Source organism: Danio aesculapii, chromosome 16, assembly GCF_903798145.1.
Source record: "Danio aesculapii chromosome 16, fDanAes4.1, whole genome shotgun sequence".
Lineage (NCBI taxonomy): Eukaryota > Metazoa > Chordata > Actinopteri > Cypriniformes > Danionidae > Danio > Danio aesculapii.
Window position 1 is genome coordinate 4,231,134 of NC_079450.1, and position 20,378 is coordinate 4,251,511.

Below are 20,378 nucleotides of genomic sequence, written 5' to 3' on the forward strand. Positions count from 1 at the left end.
CACCCTGTCATCAGAACTGAGTGATTGACAGCTTATATTAACCAATCCAGTCGCGTTCTGTTCTAGCGCAGTGGGCCAATAAGAAGAGCTTGAAGGCGGGACAAGCATTGCTGGCTTTTTTGTCCTTATTCTCTTTTATCTTTTTAGATATTAGTCTGAATCGTTCGGTTTGCAATGCGAACCGAACCAAAAGTCTCGTACTGAACGGTTCAATACGATACGCGTATCGTTACACCCTTAATATATAAATGTAATATATATTCAAGTCCTGATCGCGAGGTACCGCCCGAATCCGATCCAGCCTGAAACCGCATGATCGGGCTGATTTCCAATCACGTGTTTGGATGTGGAAATAGCATTTTAAAGTGCTGTGTTTTTTAGAGGCCATGCCAAGTTAAAAGATCTTCAATTTTGGACTAATCAGATTACAGTTTGGACTCAAAATACTTATTACTTGTCATTTTAATACTTTATACTCTTACTTTGTCAAGATTTAGATTTTCTTTATGTATGGGTCTCAAGTCTTTTAAAGTGCTGTGTTTTTTAGACGCAGTGCAAAATCGTCAACTTTCACATGCAGTGCTGCTCATCACTGTCAGTTCCACAGCAGTGGACCAATCAGATTACAGTTTGGACCCAAAATACTCATTAATTGTTATTTTAATACTTTATACACTTACTTTGCCTACATTATGTGACCTCATTTGAAACTGAATCAAATTTAGAACACTTGCTATATTTTACTATATAAAAAGGAACAGAGAAAGTAAAGGTTCTGGAAATAAATCTTTACTGAAAACCTGATGATTTGACACTCACCGATTTGTCAATGAAATTATTCTGTATTATACTGTATACGATATAGTCAATGAGACTGAAGTAAAGTGTTCATAATAAAAAAAACATTAATTAATGACTAACAAATGATTACCTTAAAAAAATTAAATACATTTGACTGCAAAAAACTAAACAGTCGGTCAGATGCTAGATCGATGATGAATCATTCATGGCTTATTATTAAACATTTATACTGCATATGTCTGATTGCGGAAGGAAAATGAGGCTGATAATGAACTTACTTAAGCGTCTCGGACAGGAAGAAGCTTTGCTGCATGTTATCGTGACTATCTGTGGTGGCGTAAACATCTCTGATTCCTGAGAAACCCGCATCCACACGACAGTGCTTCTCCAGAGCCTGTGAAGACACACCGATCATGTCATTACAATGCTTTTAATTACAATTTTCAAGAAACAACACAGGTCACATGACGCTCCCTTACATCAGTAATGCTACATCAGTGGTTCTCAATGGCAGAAAAGCATCAAGGTGAATGCAAATAATAAGCAACAATCATGCACATGGAGAAAAGGGGGACAATTGTTCACAGTGTGTCATGCAAAGACAATAGTATCACCCCTCCTGTGAAACTTGAATTCTTTTTATTTTCCCAGGTGATATTTAGGAGAGCAAATCCATCCATCCATCCATCCATCCATCCATCCATCCATTCATCCAGTCATCCATCCACTCATCCACCCATTCATCTATTCATCCATCCATCCATTCACTCATCCATCCATCCATCCATCTATTCATCCATCCGTCCGTTCAGTCATTCTCACTCACTCACTCACTGACTCATTAATTAATGAATTCATTCATTCATTCATTCATCCATCCATCTTTTTTCACCTATTTGTCAGTTTCAATATATCCATCCATCCATTTTCACCCAGTCATCCATCAATCCATTCACTCATCCATCCATCCATCCATCCATCCATCCATCCATCCATCCATCCATCCATCCATTTGTTTTAACCAATCTGTCAGTTTTCAATCCATCCATCTATCCATCTATCCATTTATTTTCACCTGTCAGTTTTCAATCCATTCATCCATCCATCCGTCCATCCATCCATCCATCCATCCATCCATCCATCCATCCATCCATTTGTTTTAATCTATCTGTCAGTTTTTAATCCATCCATCTATCCATCTATTTTTACCTGTCAGTTTTCAATTCATTCATCTGTCCATCTATTCATTTATTCACCCATCCATCATCCATCCATGCATCCCTTTTTAACCTATCTGTCAGTTTTCAATCCATCCATCTATCCATCTATCCATTTATTTTCACCTGTCAGTTTTCAATCCATTCATTCATCCATCCATCCATCCATCCATCCATCCATCCATCCATCCATCCATCCATCCATCCATTTGTTTAAACCAATCTGTCAGTTTTCAATCCATCCATCTATCCATCTATCCATTTATTTTCACCTGTCAGTTTTCAATCCATTCATCCATCCGTCCGTCCATCCATCCATCCATCCATCCATCCATCCATCCATCCATCCATCCATCCATCTGTTTTAATCTATCTGTCAGTTTTTAATCCATCCATCTAGTTTTACCTGTCAGTTTTCAATCCATTCATCCGTCCATCCATTCATTCATTCACCCATCCATCCATCCATCCATGCATCCGTTTTAACCTATCTGTCAGTTTTCAATCCATCCATCTATCCATCTATCCATTTATTTTCACCTGTCAGTTTTCAATCCATTCATCCATCCGTCCATCCGTCCATCCATCCATCCATCCATCCATCCATCCATCCATCCATCCATCCATCCATCCATCCATTTGTTTTAACCAATCTGTCAGTTTTCAATCCATCCATCTATCCATCTATCCATTTATTTTCACCTGTCAGTTTTCAATCCAATCATCCATCCATCCATCCATCAATCCATCCATCCATTAATTTGTTTTAATCTATCTGTCAGTTTTTAATCCATCCATCTATCCATCTATTTTTACCTGTCAGTTTTCAATCCATTCATCCGTCCATCCATCCATCCATCCATGCATCCATTTTAACCTATCTGTCAGTTTTCAAGCCATCCATCTATCCATTTATTTTCACTTGTCAGTTTTCAATCCAATCATCCATCCGTCCATCCATCCATCCATCCATCCATCCATCCATCCATCCATCCATCCATCCATCCATTTGTTTTAATCTATCTGTCAGTTTTCAATCCATCCATCCATCCGTTGTTCCATTCATCCATCCATCCATCCATCCATTTTAACCTATCTGTCAGTTTTCAATCCATCCATCGATCCATCCATCCATCCATCCATCTGATGTTCCATCCATCCATCCATCCATCCATCCATCCATTTTAACCTATCTGTCAGTTTTCAATCCAATCATCTATCCATCTATTTTCACCTGTCAGTTTTCAATCCATCCATCCATCCGTCCATCCATCCATCCATCCATCCATCCGTTTTAACCTATCTGTCAGTTTTCAATCCATCCATCCATCCATCTGTTGTTTCATCCATCCATCCATCCATCCATCCATCCATCCATCTGTTGTTCCATCCATCCATCCATTTTAACCTATCTGTCAGTTTTCAATCCATCCATCCATCCGTATCTTGCAAAATATCCAGTAAAATATTATGTATTTTTCAACTGTATATGTTTTTGTATTTGCTTTTATCTAAAGTAACATTGCATTCATAGTCTTTACTTTAACACACACTTGTTGAGTATGGCATTATTAAAGTTTAAATCGATATTTTTCCAAATCCCTATTCATCAGAGTTTCCTTAAAAATGACATACATCATCTAAATCAATCTGAGATCAGATACTCTTTTTGGATGTAGATACTGTTATTTCAGTCAATTTAAAGTTAGCCAAAAGATTTGCCACTAAATTTGAGCGCCGAGTAAAAAATAAGCTGACATGGCAAATTAATGATCTATTAACCTCACACAATGGTAGACATCTAGACTATAATTAGGATTGTCTGGTGATTTGGGTTTGGAGATGTATTTGACAAATCCATTTGCGTTCTTCTCCACCTCCTGCACTCAGTAATTAAGATGTCAGTTTGCTGGAGGAGCGCAGCAATGTTACACCCACTGTATTAATATAACAGCCATTACCAGACCTTCATTACCACATCTATCTATCTATCTATCTGTCTGTCTGTCTATCTATCTATCTATCTATCTATCTATCTATCTATCTATCTATCTATCTATCTATCTATCTATCTATCTATCTATCTATCTATCTATCTATCTATCTATCTGTCTATCTGTCTGTCTGTCTGTCTGTCTGTCTGTCTGTCTGTCTGTCTATCCGTCCGTCCGTCATTTCACACATCTATCTATCTATCCATTCATCTGTTGTTCCATCCATCCATGGATCCATCCATCCATCCATCCATCCATCCATCCATCCATCCACTGTTACATCATTTCATCCACCTGTCCATCAATTCATCATTCTATCGATCCTTCTATCTATCCATCCATCCATTTCCACCTATTTATTTTAAGTTTTCCATCCAACCATCCATCCATTCATCCATCATTTCACTCATCTACCAATCAATCCATTCATCTGTTGTTCCATCCATCCGTCCATCCATCATTTCACATATCTATCTATCCATCCATTCATCTGTTGTTCCATCCATCCGTCCATCCATCATTTCACACATCTACCAATCCATCCATTCATCTGTTGTTTCATTCATTCACCCATCCATCCATTCATTCATCAATCCATCGTTACATCATTCCATTCACCTGTTAATGAACCTGTCCATCGATCTTTCTATCCATCCATCTGCACCTATTTGTCAGTTTTACATCCATCCATCCATCCATCCACCTGTTATTCCATCCATCCATCCATCCATCCATCCATCCATCCATCCATCCACCTGTTATTCCATCCATCCATCATCCATCCAACTTGTGCTCCATTAATCATTGCATCCATCCATCCATCCATCCATCCATCCATCCATCCATCATTTCAAACATACATCTTTCTGATGTTCCATCCATCCACCTCATATGCCAGTCATCCATCCATACCTTGTTCCATCGCATCCATCCATTCATTCATCCATCCATCCAACCATCCATCCACCTTGTGTTCTATCCATTTATCCATGCATCCATCCACCAGTTTCATCCATCCATCCATCCATTCATCATCTAAAACATCCATCCATCAATCCATCCTCATTTCAAACATCCATCCATCAATCCATCCTCATTTCAAACATCCATCCATCATGATACCTCCTTCAATCCATCCATCCTTCATTTCAAACATCCATCTATCTGTTGTTCCATTCATACACCTCTGATTCCATCCATTCATCCATCCATGCATCCATTCATCCTTCATTTCAAACATCCATCTATCTGTTGTTCCATTCATACACCTCTGATTCCATCCATTCATCCATCCATGCATCCATTCATCCTTCATTTCAAACATACATCTATCTGTTGTTCCATTCATACACCTCTGATTCATCCATCTATGCATCCATTCATCCTTCATTTCAAACATCCATCTATCTGTTGTTCCATTCATAAACCTCTGGTTCCATCCATTCATCCATCCATCCATCTCTTGTTCCATCCGTCCGTCCATCCATCCATCCATCCATCATTTCAAACATCCGCTTATCTGTTGATCAATTCCTACACCTCTTGTTCCATCCATCCGAACATCCCCAGATTTTGAAAAACTGTTTTCTCTGACTCTCTTTTTCTCTCTATATATATGTGTGTGTGTGTGTGTGTGTGTGTGTGTGTGTGTGTGTGTGTGTGTGTTTTGCTCCCCACACCTCGACGGCCTCCCAGCCCCACTCTCTGTATTTGGGGTCGTGTGTCAGACGCCACATGTACATGTAGCTCTCGACGACCTCTGGCCTGAGGATGTAGTATCGGTCACTCAGACGTGTGGCTGTGGCCTCTGCTCCTCCGTCAAAGCGGAACGCCTCTGGACCCAGTTTAGTGGCTGTTGACAAGAGAAAAACATGAAGTTAACATGAAGATCAACCACAGGTCATATCATCAAATATTAATCACTGCACATTTTAGGAGAAATCAAATGAATACTTGGAGCCATAAATGTGTCATCTACTGCCTCGTGCACACACTGGGGTGTTTATTGCTGAATGATAACATTGTTAACCAAAATTAGGGTGAAAAATGTTGGTCGTCTACAGCCTGACACAAATATAACCTTGATAGATCTGCCAGAAAGTGACTGAAAACTATAAAACTGTGCTTATGTGTGTTTGTGTGTGTGTGTGTGTGTGTTTGTGTTTATATGTGTTTACATGAGAGTGTTTATGTGTTTGTATGTGTTTACATGATTGTGTTTATGTGTTTGTGTGTGTTTGTATGTGTTTACATGAGTGTGTTTATGTGTGTGTGTTTGTTTGTGTTTATATGTGTTTACATGAGAGTGTTTATGTGTTTGTATGTGTTTACATGACTGTTTATGTGTTTATGTGTTTGTTTGTGTTTACAAGAGTGTGTTTATGTGTTTGTATGTGTTTACATGAGTGTTTATGTGTTTGCATGTGCTTGTATATGCTTACATGAGTGTGTTTATGTGTTTGTATGTGTTTACATGAGTGTTTATGTGTTTGTATGTGCTTGTATATGCTTACATGAGTGTGTTTATGTGTGTTTGTTTTTGTTTACAAGAGTGTGTTTGTGTGTTTGTTTGTGTTTGTACATGCTTGTATGTGTTTACATGAGTGTGTTTATGTGTTTGTGTGTGTTTGTATGTGTTTACATGAGTGTTTATGTGTTTGTGTGTGTTTGTATGTGTTTACATGAGTGTTTATGTGTTTGTGTGTGTTTGTATGTGTTTACATGAGTGTGTTTATGTGTTTGTGTGTGTTTGTATGTGTTTACATGAGTGTTTATGTGTTTGTGTGTGTTTGTATGTGTTTACATGAGTGTGTTTATGTGTTTGTGTGTGTTTGTATGTGTTTATACAAGTGTGTTTATGTGTTTGTGTGTGTTTGTATGTGTTTACATGTGTGTGTTGGTTTTGCTATACTTGTGAGGACCAACTATTGAGAAACAACCAATGTTGTGAGGACATTTTTCTTTGTGAGGACATTTTAGGTGGTCCTCACAAATAAAATGCTTTAATGGCCTCCAAAGGGCCTATACTTGATGCTGTGCAAATTTCAGCAAAAGTCCTCACAGCAATAGTAAAACTGAAATTTGGTGTTTAGCCTTGTGTCCGCGAGCTCCCCCATCGGTCACACACGTGTACTGCAATCTTAAATCTCGGGAGGAGGAGCATGAGTGAGAGCGGATTTTTCCTATTGGACGACAGCTCCCTCGCTGGGGAATTTTTGTGATTGGCCATTTCAGTCACTATACTACACTATGGAGGGGGAAGAGGAGAGGAATGCCTGAAAACACGATTAAACTAAACTATACGAGACCGGTTGGCAAACTGAAATGTCATGTTTGTAATACTACCTCACGAAAATTAACCAACTGAAGTCAATTTGCCAATAAACACGTTACTACACGTTTACTACATTAAAACCTTGGTTAATTTACTGCTGGATTTAATGTAATTACATATGAAATTATACATCATTAAAATGTTCATCAAGACTCTATAATAACACCCTTATAATGTTAAAGTGAATGTAATTCCTATCTGGAGCCTTTGAAAAGCCTTTAGTTTCATACGAGCATCAGCCGCATTAGTGAAAGCACTCCTATATGATCGCCATGACATCGCGTGACAAAACTGCACCTCTCGACACTCAATGAACAATAATGAAATGTTTAGTGTCTTACCTTGTCTGATGTTATAACTCTAGAAGCTGACTGTGCTGTTTCGTCGCTTTAGTTTCCAGTAAAGTCAAAGATAAACTCTGTAAATTCTCTTTGCAAAGCCGTGTCCTGTTTATGAACAAAGGTTCGTTTAAAATGACTCTAGCGAATCAACGTCAATGATTCTAGCGAGTGAATCAGTGAATCAATTAAGCGTTCGTAAAGACGTCCGTTCATTCTAGAAAGCATCGGTTGTTCAAACAAATCAATTCAACTCAACTAATGATTCTGTGATGAAATTGACTCGATTTACTTCACTCGCCGTTTAGTTTCGATATTTTAATGTATAATTTCATGTTTCATCTATATAAATTTATATTAATCGTTAATTAAATAAGATCTTAATTAACATTAATCTCAACATGAATCTATGAATGTCATTGCACTCATTCTACCTGAGCCTCACTGAACGTCTGAAAATACATAATATCTACAACTTATCAAATGTTTTTCACCCTAACCCATCAGTCACCAGCAGCCTTAGTACATCACCATAATTTACAGTTGAATTTACATATTAACAGATGATATTTACACTTGTGCAAATGCCTAATGCTGTAGAGGTGTTATAAATGTTGAAATAAAATACATTAAAGTACATATAATAAACAAACAATAATATAGGCACTATAGGAGTAGTGAAAGTAGAATACTGCTTTAAGGAGCATTTGTTTCAGAGGGAGGCTTGGGGGAAGGAGCTGCTTCTGTGTGAGCTGCTCTGAAGCGCTGGGCATTCCTAGTGTTTACTCAAAATAGACTGTCTATACTGTTACAGGTTAACATAACCAAAAGTAGATAGATTTATAGAGCACATGCACACCATTAGTGCTGAACAGCCGTTCACTAGAGATGTGGTGTGGAGGAAAGATGTACAAAACTGCAGGGTGAGAGTGAAGTGTGCCCAGTGAGAGAAATGACAAGAGTAAGAAGAGTAATGCAAGGTAAACTAAAGCATTCAAACACTCTTCCAGTCAGGCGTGATGTCAGCTCTGTGTCAACCTTATTTAAAAACAACCAAGGTTGATCAAAGTATTTCACAAAGTACAACACTAAAACCGTAATATAATACATAATAAATCACAATTATATATATATTATAAAACACTGGTAGAGTTGTCGTGTCCTCAACTAAGATTGCCATCCGCCCTGTATTAGCCGGGACATCCCATATGTTGAGCTTGCCTGGTTTGTCCTGTATGTGATTTCCCATGTATTGTTTATTGGTTGCTCCACAGATTGAAGCAGCAGTGGTGTTGAGAAGGCTTTACTGATTTAGCTTTTAGTTTTAAATGTTTTATATAATGTACAGTACAGAATGTATCCTTTAAACAGTAAATGTAAATATGATGCAATGATGGAGTGCATATGCTAATTTGCATGGCTGCACTAGTCAAATTATGTCACATATTTCATAGCAACAAAGTTGGCAACCCTGTCCTCAACTTGACAGAAAAAGAGACGATTTAGAGTCCTTGAGAGTTCAGGCAATTCTAAAATGAATGACGAGCTGCTTTACAGGTGATGGTCAGCTACAGCAAAGGCCTAACCACCTCTGGTGATGAGCCTTAGTTTAGGCTGCTAGTTCTGTTGAAGCAGACTGGCTGTGATATACCGTGTACACACTGATCCAGCACAACATTATGACCACAGACAGGTGAAGTGAATAACACTGATCATCTCTTCCTCAAGGCATCTTTTAGCAGGTGGCATATATTAGGCAGCAAGAGAACATTTTGTCTTTAAAGTTGATACGTTAGAAAGGAAAATGGACTAGTGTAAGGATTTGAGTGAGTTTAATAAGGGCCATAGTGTAATGGCAAGATGACTGGGTCAGTGCATCTCCAAAACTACAGCTCTTGTGAGGTGTTTCTGCAGTGGTCAGTTCACTCATCTAGTGAAATCTGTTCAAGGAGGGAACAGTTGTGAAGCGCAACTTATCACAGGCAGCCAAGGCTCACTGATGCTCATGGGAGTAAACGCTGGCCCGTGCCGTCTGACCCACACATGACTGCTGAAGAAGTTAATGTGGTTTTTGATAGAAAGGCCACTAAATATACAGGACATTCCACTGAATGGGTAACATTTATGTCCCCAGAATATTAAATATATAAAAATGCATTAAATTAACTCAAAAATACATTTTAGTAACAATCAAAGAGTCTTCAAATTTAACAAACTGCAAAATTTAGAATAAATAATTAAAATCATTATTAAAAACTATGTAGAACACTAAAAAGAGCAGCTGTTGCATGTCACCACTCCCTGCTTCTAACATTTGCTAAAATATATTGTTTAAAATCCTTCCAAATTAGTTTTTTTTTTGCATTTACATGCAGTTTTATATCCAATCAATGATTTCCTATTTAAAATAAATAATAAATCTGAACATTTTTGATAAAATACACATTTTAGCCGTGTCGCCAGGTTTTCACTCATTACTGTTACCCTAACACATTTACCCCTTTGATTAACTTGGGACATTCCATAAGGCATATTTTCAACAGGAAGTTGCATCATCCAGATCTTTTAAAGGCAATGGGAGAACAAAGGGGAAAGTCTTCTCATTTTATTAATTCATTTTAAAAATACATATCTTTGATAAACCGCTAAAACTTGCTCCATATCCTCATGCTATTAGCATGTGTGCCATGTGGCTATTTAGCATGAATTTGATAATTTTATGCTGAAAACTCACCCTCAGACCCTCAGTCCCGTTACTCATATACTGTAAGCCATAACAGGACTGAGTAATAGTAACAGGAGTGAGATGCGTTCTCTGTTTCATAAATAATAATGCAAAACATTGTTAATGTAAGATGATTTACTTGAATCTTTTAGGTTTCAGTTACAATTACTTATATTGTAAATGTACACTCACTGGCCACTTTATTAGGTACACCTGTCCAGCTGCTCATTAATGCAAATTTCTAATCAGCCAATCACATGGCTGCAGCTCACTGCATGTAGGCATGTAGACATGGTCAAGATGATCAGCTGCAGGTCAAAGTGAGCATCAGAATGGGGAAGAAAGGGGATTTAAGTGACTTTGAACGTGGCATGGTTGTTGCTGCCAGACGGGCTGCTCTGAGTATTTCAGAAACTGCTGATCTACTGGGATTTTCACACACAACCATCTCTAGGGTTTACAGAGAATGGTCCGACAAAGAGGAAATATCCAGTGAGCGGCAGTTCTGTGGGCACAAATGCCTTGTTGATGCCAGAGGTCAGAGGAGAATGGCCAGACTGGTTCCAGCTGATAGAAAGGCAACAGTAACTCAAATAAGCACTCGTTACAACCGAGGTCTGCAGAAGAGCATCTCTGAACACACAACACGTCCAACCTTGAGGCGGATGGGCTACAGCAACAGAAGACCACACCGGGTGCCACTCCTGTCAGTTAAGAACAGGAAACTGAGGCTACAATTCACACAGGCTCACCAAAACTGGACAATAGAAGATTGGAGAAACGTTGCCTGGTCTGATGAGTCTCCATTTCTGCTGCCACATTCGGATGGTCGGCTCAGAATTTGGCCTCAACAACATGAAAGCATGGATCCATCCTGCCTTGTATCAGCGGTTCAGGCTGGTGGTGGTGGTGTAATGGTGTGGGGGAGATTTTCTTGGCACACTTTGGGTCCATTAGTACCAATTGAGCATGGTGTTGACGCCACAGCCTACCTGAGTATTGTTCTGACCATGTCCATCCCTTTATGACCACAGTGTCTTCATCTTCTGATGGCTACTTCCAGCAGGATAACGCACCATGTCATAAAGCACCAATCATCTCAGACTGGTTTCTTGAACATGACAATGAGTTCACTGTACTCAAATGGCCTCCACAGTCACCAGAGCTCAATCCAATAGAGCACCTTTGGGATGTGGTGGAACAGGAGATTGGCGTCATGGATGTGCAGCGACAAATCTGCAGCAACTGTGTGATGCTATCATGTTAATATGGAGCAAAATCTCTGAGGAATATTTCCAGTAGCTTGTTGAATCTATGCCACGAAGAATTAAGGCAGTTCTGAAAGGCAAAAAAGGGGTCCAACCTGGTACTAGTGAGGTGTACCTAATAAAGTGGCCGGTGAGTGTATCACATGTATCATATGTATGTATTATATACTTGCAGAGTGCCAATCCACCTATAAGTGCTGCAGAAAAGCAACGACTTTATTGTAAACATGATGCAGACCCAGAGAAGAGACAGAAATATTTAGAGAAGGAATCTGAATAAGGGTCACGGTGGTGCAGTGGGTAGAATGATCGCCTCACAGCAAGAAGGCCACTGGTTTAAGCCCCGGCTGGATCAGTTGGTGTTTCTGTGTGGAGTTTGCATGTTCTTCCCGTGTTGGCGTGGGTTTCCTCTGGGTGCTCCGGTTTCCTCCACAGTTCAAAGACACACAGTACAGGTGAATTGAATAAGCTAAATCGGCAGTAGTGTATGAGTGTGAATGAGTGTGTATGGATGTTTCCTAGTGCTGGGTTGCGGCTGGAAGTACATCCACTGCATAAAACATATGCTGGATAAGTTGGCGGTTCATTCCTCTGTGGCGACCCCTGATTAATAAAGGGACTAAGCCGAGAAGAAAATGAACGAATGAATGAGTCGGAGAGATACAGGAAGGACCTAGAGTCAGGCAGGAAGAAACTGATCAATGACCTAAGAGAGAAAAGTGCAGACGCCGCAAAAAGTGGAGAGAGATGTACCATAACATCAAAGACAAAAGAAGCTCTCAAACATCGCTCCACACAACCCAGTTATCACCAAAGCAAGCTGAACATCCACAGTGTCTGGATATTCATTCCTGTTACTGCGTGTTCATTCCTGTTATTAAATTATTATTATTATTTTTAATTAGGTTAAGTGACTTTTTTGTCTTTGTTATGTTCATAATTTATCCAATAGTTTATACAATATATCCAATGTATTCTATCTACTTTATACACCTTAACTTTATTTAGTAATTTAAGTGCACTTACATTTAATTTAATTTACAAATAACGTAAAACAGTGATATAAAACTGAATGTGGTCATAATGTTATGCTTTAGCTGTGTATGTACATTACTATATGTGTGTGGATGTGTAACACCTATAACGTGCTTAATTAAAAAGATATTAAAACCACTTTATCAGTTAAATGTTTACCCCTTTTAGTAAATACATGCCTATATCTTATTCCATATCATCCAATGTATTATATCTACTGTGTACACCTTAATTTATTTTGTAACTTAACTGCATTTATGCAATGATAAATTATTTATTTACAAATAAATAAATAATTGTCATAAAATATAAAATCTAAAACAATATTAACTCAATTAATAAATTAATGAACATATAGCCGAGTGAAATGAAGTGCAAAAGTCGTGATATTGCTGAACCGGAGTAGAAGTCTTAATTGGTGATACTGCTGCATGAACTTTTGAACTTAAGGCTGCGCTGGGGGAGGGGAGCTTGAGTTTGAGTGGGGGAGGGGAGCCTGAGAGCGGGACAGATTCAGAACCGATCATTAACACAGATCAGAATTATGGCACGTGAACGCATGTCACGGAGGCTGCTAAAGCACATCACGAGACATGTGCTCGAAGACAGACGAAGCCAAGGAGGGAAACAGCGGAAAAGACGTCCAGCACTGTTACAGGTGAGGCTTAATTCATTTTAATTAACTTTAAACAAGGCTGAGGTGTTTTATAGTCTGGTCTAGCCTTCCCGATCGTCATTTAGCTAACGTTAGCATTAGCTTAGTTAACATTAGTTGGTCCTTACATGTGCTTCAACTAATACTGAAATTTGGTAACAATTTTGATGACAAATTAATTATTCGAGTCATTTTTGCAGCATAAAAGTGACCCTGGCTGTGAAAACTCTGCAAAAGTATTTGTTTGTGATTTTCTATGAAACTGTAACATGGATATATTTTCTATTAATGGTATGATAATTGTGGTGAAATTAATAAGTTCAATGAAACTTCAAAGTTATCAAGTTGATGCCTTATTCTGTTTTTAAATTTATTTAGGCTAAATTGTAGGAGCAATTAGCAAAAATATCCTGAATGGAACAAATTCATATTTGCCATAAAGTCATTTATTATGATACTAGCAATATTTAATGCATTCATGTGGCATAGAGGTAAAGTTGGTTTTATTTTCGCACATTCGTTCATTTAGAAGTCTCTTTATTGTTTACCATGTTACTTTGAATATTCAATCAGAATTAGCATGCAAGTATGATTTCTAAACAACATTAACACTGTTTATTTGACTGTGAACAATGTTGTACTTTGATAGTCATTTGCTGCTAATATGATTTTGCTATTTAGAGTTTGCAAATAATACTTTAATGAAATAATATTATTAAGGGGAAAGTCCGAATGTGCGAATATAAAACCAAATTTACCTCTATTCATGTGGCCACTATTTAAAATAAATGAATAAATTATACCACTGTGGTAATTTAATAATAATGTGTGGTGATCTTGCTGAAAGGTAATTGTTTTGTTTTACAGATAATGGGACAAAGAAAACCTTCTGGAAATAAGCAGGTACAAATTGTTGTAGTTTCATGTACCACTGATTTTCTCATGTTAATTAAACATATTAAAACCTAATAAGCCTGGTGCTTAATAAATATTAATGTAATCACTTTTACACTTCACAGTAAATGTAAATGCTCAATTAAGATTGTTCTTTTGCTTATTATTTTATTTAAATTGTCAGACAGCTAAAACATTTCACAAAATGTGTTAAATCAGCTGCACAAAGGGATTGGTGTGGTTAAAATCTTATAAAATTTATAAATATGAAGATTTTTACATTTATCATTATAATTATCGATATCGACCGATATGAAAAAAATTATCGTTATAATTTTTTTGCCATATCGCCCAGCTCTAATATGATTGTTATTGAGTGTCTAACACTATATATTCACACAGATATCAGAGAAAGTTCAAGACAGAAAGAGACTAAGAGAGTATCACCACCCTGGCCAGGCTGAGAGAGATGATCATGATGAGCAGGTGAGTGTTAGCAGAGTGTTAATGATAGTGTCAGTGACCGCTCCTACAGGAGACACACACTTTATTATGATGCACCACTGCTAGCGCAGTGACCACTCCTTCGGCAGATGCACACCTTATTACGCACCACTGTTAGCGCAGTGACCACTCCTTCGGCAGATGCACACCTTATTACGTACCACTGTTAGCGCAGTGACCGCTCCTACAGGAGACGCACACCTTAATATTATGCACCACTGTTAGCGCAGTGACCACTCCTTCGGCTGATGCACACCTTATTACGCACCACTGCTAGCGCAGTGACCACTCCTTCGGCAGATGCACACCTTATTACGCACCACTGCTAGCGCAGTGACCGCTCCTACAGGAGACGCACACCTTAATATTATGGACCACTGCTAGCGCAGTGACCACTCCTTCGGCTGATGCACACCTTATTACGCACCACTGTTAGCGCAGTGACCGCTCCTACAGGAGACGCACACCTTAATATTATGCACCACTGTTAGCGCAGTGACCACTCCTTTGGCTGATGCACACCTTATTACGCACCACTGTTAGCGCAGTGACCACTCCTTCGGCAGATGCACACCTTATTACGCACCACTGCTAGCGCAGTGACCGCTCCTACAGGAGACACACACCTTAATATTATGCACCACTGTTAGCGCAGTGACCACTCCTTCGGCTGATGCACACCTTATTACGCACCACTGTTAGCGCAGTGACCACTCCTTCGGCAGATGCACACCTTATTACGCACCACTGCTAGCGTGGTGACCACTCCTTCGGCAGATGCACACCTTATTACGCACCACTGCTAGCGCAGTGACCGCTCCTACAGGAGACGCACACCTTAATATTATGCACCACTGCTAGCACAGTGACCACTCCTTCGGCTGATGCACACCTTATTACGCACCACTGTTAGCGCAGTGACCGCTCCTACAGGAGACGCACACCTTAATATTATGCCACCACTGTTAGCGCAGTGACCACTCCTTGGCTGATGCACACCTTATTACACACCACTGTTAGCGCAGTGACCACTCCTTCGGCTGATGCACACCTTATTACGCACCACTGTTAGCGCAGTGACCACTCCTTCGGCTGATGCACACCTTATTACGCACCACTGTTAGCGCAGTGACCACTCCTTCGGCTGATGCACACCTTATTACGCACCACTGCTAGCGCAGTGACCACTCCTTCGGCAGATGCACACCTTATTACGCACCACTGCTAGCGCAGTGACCGCTCCTACAGGAGACGCACACCTTAATATTATGCACCACTGTTAGCGCAGTGACCACTTCTTCGGCTGATGCACACCTTATTACGCACCACTGTTAGCGCAGTGACCACTCCTTCGGCAGATGCACACCTTATTACGCACCACTGCTAGCGTGGTGACCACTCCTTCGGCAGATGCACACCTTATTACGCACCACTGCTAGCGCAGTGACCGCTCCTACAGGAGACGCACACCTTAATATTATGCACCACTGCTAGCACAGTGACCACTCCTTCGGCTGATGCACACCTTATTACGCACCACTGTTAGCGCAGTGACCGCTCCTACAGGAGACGCACACCTTAATATTATGCACCACTGTTAGCGCAGTGACCGCTCCTACAGGAGACGCACACCTTAATATTATGCACCACTGTTAGCGCAGTGACCACTCCTTTGGCTGATGCACACCTTATTACACACCACTGTTAGCGCAGTGACCACTCCTTCGGCTGATGCACACCTTATTACGCACCACTGCTAGCGTGGTGACCACTCCTTCGGCAGATGCACACCTTATTACGCACCACTGCTAGCGCAGTGACCGCTCCTACAGGAGACGCACACCTTAATATTATGCACCACTGCTAGCACAGTGACCACTCCTTCGGCTGATGCACACCTTATTACGCACCACTGTTAGCGCAGTGACCGCTCCTACAGGAGACGCACACCTTAATATTATGCACCACTGTTAGCGCAGTGACCACTCCTTTGGCTGATGCACACCTTATTACACACCACTGTTAGCGCAGTGACCACTCCTTCGGCTGATGCACACCTTATTACGCACCACTGTTAGCGCAGTGACCACTCCTTCGGCTGATGCACACCTTATTACGCACCACTGTTAGCGCAGTGACCACTCCTTCGGCTGATGCACACCTTATTACGCACCACTGTTAGCGCAGTGACCACTCCTTCGGCAGATGCACACCTTATTACGCACCACTGCTAGCGCAGTGACCGCTCCTACAGGAGACGCACACCTTAATATTATGCACCACTGTTAGCGCAGTGACCACTTCTTCGGCTGATGCACACCTTATTACGCACCACTGTTAGCGCAGTGACCACTCCTTCGGCTGATGCACACCTTATTACGCACCACTGTTAGCGCAGTGACCACTCCTTCGGCTGATGCACACCTTATTACGCACCACTGTTAGCGCAGTGACCACTCCTTCGGCAGATGCACACCTTATTACGCACCACTGCTAGCGTGGTGACCACTCCTTCGGCAGATGCACACCTTATTACGCACCACTGCTAGCGCAGTGACCGCTCCTACAGGAGACGCACACCTTAATATTATGCACCACTGCTAGCACAGTGACCACTCCTTCGGCTGATGCACACCTTATTACGCACCACTGTTAGCGCAGTGACCGCTCCTACAGGAGACGCACACCTTAATATTATGCACCACTGTTAGCGCAGTGACCACTCCTTTGGCTGATGCACACCTTATTACGCACCACTGTTAGCGCAGTGACCACTCCTTCGGCTGATGCACACCTTATTACGCACCACTGTTAGCGCAGTGACCACTCCTTCGGCTGATGCACACCTTATTACGCACCACTGTTAGCGCAGTGACCACTCCTTCGGCTGATGCACACCTTATTACGCACCACTGTTAGCGCAGTGACCACTCCTTCGGCAGATGCACACCTTATTACGCACCACTGCTAGCGCAGTGACCGCTCCTACAGGAGACGCACACCTTAATATTATGCACCACTGTTAGCGCAGTGACCACTTCTTCGGCTGATGCACACCTTATTACGCACCACTGTTAGCGCAGTGACCACTCCTTCGGCTGATGCACACCTTATTAGCACCACTGTTAGCGCAGTGACCACTCCTTCGGCAGATGCACACCTTATTACGCACCACTGCTAGCGCAGTGACCGCTCCTACAGGAGACGCACACCTTAATATTATGCACCACTGTTAGCGCAGTGACCACTCCTTCGGCTGATGCACACCTTATTACGCACCACTGTTAGCGCAGTGACCACTCCTTCGGCAGATGCACACCTTATTACGCACCACTGCTAGCGCAGTGACCACTCCTTCGGCAGATGCACACCTTATTACGCACCACTGCTAGCGCATTGACCACTCCTTCGGCAGATGCACACCTTATTACGCACCACTCCTTCGGCTGATGCACACCTTATTACGCACCACTGTTAGCACAGTGACCACTCCCACGGGAGATGCAACTTATTATGCACCACTGCTAGCGCAGTGACAGCTCCCACTGGAGACGCACTGCTAGTGCAGTAACAGCTCCCACTGCAGACGCACTGCTAGTGCAGTGACAGCTCCCACTGAAGATGCACTGCGTGCAGTGACAGATCCCACACCTTATTATGCACCACTGCTAGTGCAGTGACAGCTCCCACTGGAGACGCACTGCTAGTGCAGTAACAGCTCCCTCTGCAGACGCACTGCTAGTGCAGTGACAGCTCCCACTGGAGACGCACTGCGAGTGCAGTGACAGCTCCCACTGGAGACGCACTGCGAGTGCAGTGACAGCTCCCACTGCAGACGCACTGCGAGTGCAGTGACAGTTCCCACTGCTAGTGCAGTGACAGCTCCCACTGGAGACGCACACCATTATAATGCACCACTGCAAGTACAGCGACCGCACCCACCAGAGACGCAATCATTATTGATATAGAAATCATATCACAACACTGCAGATTACTGCCTCAACAGTGGCGGCTCCTTCTGGAGTACACATTTACATTTCCTCACTGCCAAGCATTAACAGCTCCCAAGGAGTCACATCTGCATCACTGCACCCACCGGAGCCATTTTTCACTCTTTCCCAATGCAGTACAGCACCCCTCCAAATTTTCAAGGCTAGCATTTTGGGAGAGACCATGATATCTGTCTGGTTGCTGTCCTTCTAAAAATTGCATCTTTGGGGAGCATTCTGGAGCCGGGCTAGACACTGCGCTCGGACCCTAACTCTATCCTGATAAGGGAAATAACACGAGTTAGGGTGTCTTCCCGAGCGCTCTCCCCGGACAGCACACCAAATATGCATATTCTATTTAGTCAAATATCTGTCAGTGTGAACTCGTGAACTGAGTGTTTGATAAGTAATGGACACAATATGATTGTTATTGAGTGTCTAACACTATATATTCATACAGATATCAGAGAAAGTTCAAGACAGAAAGAGACTGAGAGAGCATCACCACCCTGGCCAGGCTTAGAGAGATGATCATGATGAGCAGGTAACAGATTAACTCTAACTCTATGGGCCCTATCATACTCCCATACTTTCTGTTTTGCACCACGTTGTTTAAATAGTAAATCCATGTGCGCTACTTTGTGGACTCATGGGTGTTCTGGTCCAAAATAGAGGTGTGTTAAGGTGTATTGTTGGCACATTGCTGAAGGTTGTTTTCAATCATTTGGTTCTGGTGACGCACAAAATTTAGATGGAGGGCAGGAACTAAAACTGAATGGGAGTCATAGAGGAAAGTGTATTTTTGTGATTTATACCATATTTCTATCTTCTGTATAAGATATAAATAGAAAATAAGCACATATGTTGGGCATGATACTTATATCATGAAGAGGGCCGAGTTTTGTACTCAACTAAAATATGTTTGCCTGTCATCGAGGCAGTAGACACTATATAAGCTATTATATCACATGAAAAAATAAATACTTTAATTAATTAAACTGTCATAGTAATTGTTGCTGTGGAAGACTACTGTAGTAATAAACTAATTATTTAAGAGGCTTCTCTTCTCTACGCTATAATCATACACGATCACAATGCAGCAGTATTACAGTTTATTAGTTTACTATGCTACAGTATTTGGTAGAATTCATTACCTTCGCTAGCATTCATTGTTCAATAAGAGTTCTACACATTATACACTTTACTATGTGGTTCAAAAACATCTTTTATTATAAATTACTATAGTTTTTCCCCATGTGGATCTTCCAGACATCACAAAATAACAGATGAAAGCAGACAAAAGCATGGACGCATAGTCTACATTATTATTTATTTATTTTTGTAAGGAGGGTAAAGTGCTCCACAATAATAATCGTCTAGTTTTGTCCAGTGTGAACTTACCATTAACAAACATCACCACTTCTGCGCATATAGACCTTAATGTAACAGGTGTTTATTCTGCCAAACGCCAGTAAAGACTTGGATTAATGCAAAACAAGCCAGAGATTTCATTACAGCGATTACATGGCAGAGTACGTTATTTATCTTTTCTTTGATATTGTATAAGTGTGCTGGTGTTTGTATCTGATTTTATATAACACATTAATATATTTATACACACAGC

General features: G+C 40.9%; 1 protein-coding gene across 1 annotated transcript in view; it reads right to left on the reverse strand.

The window, feature by feature from the left end:
- The window catches only part of LOC130243039 (mannosyl-oligosaccharide 1,2-alpha-mannosidase IC), a 327,298-nt gene that overhangs the window by 2,947 nt on the left and 303,973 nt on the right, over nucleotides 1-20,378 (reverse strand). Inside the window, exons 6-7 of the mRNA XM_056475074.1 lie at nucleotides 5,692-5,864; nucleotides 1,080-1,195 (exon numbers count right to left, since the gene is read on the reverse strand). Coding sequence (XP_056331049.1) covers nucleotides 1,080-1,195; nucleotides 5,692-5,864 — 289 coding nt within the window. The remainder of the gene's footprint in view (nucleotides 1-1,079; nucleotides 1,196-5,691; nucleotides 5,865-20,378) is intronic.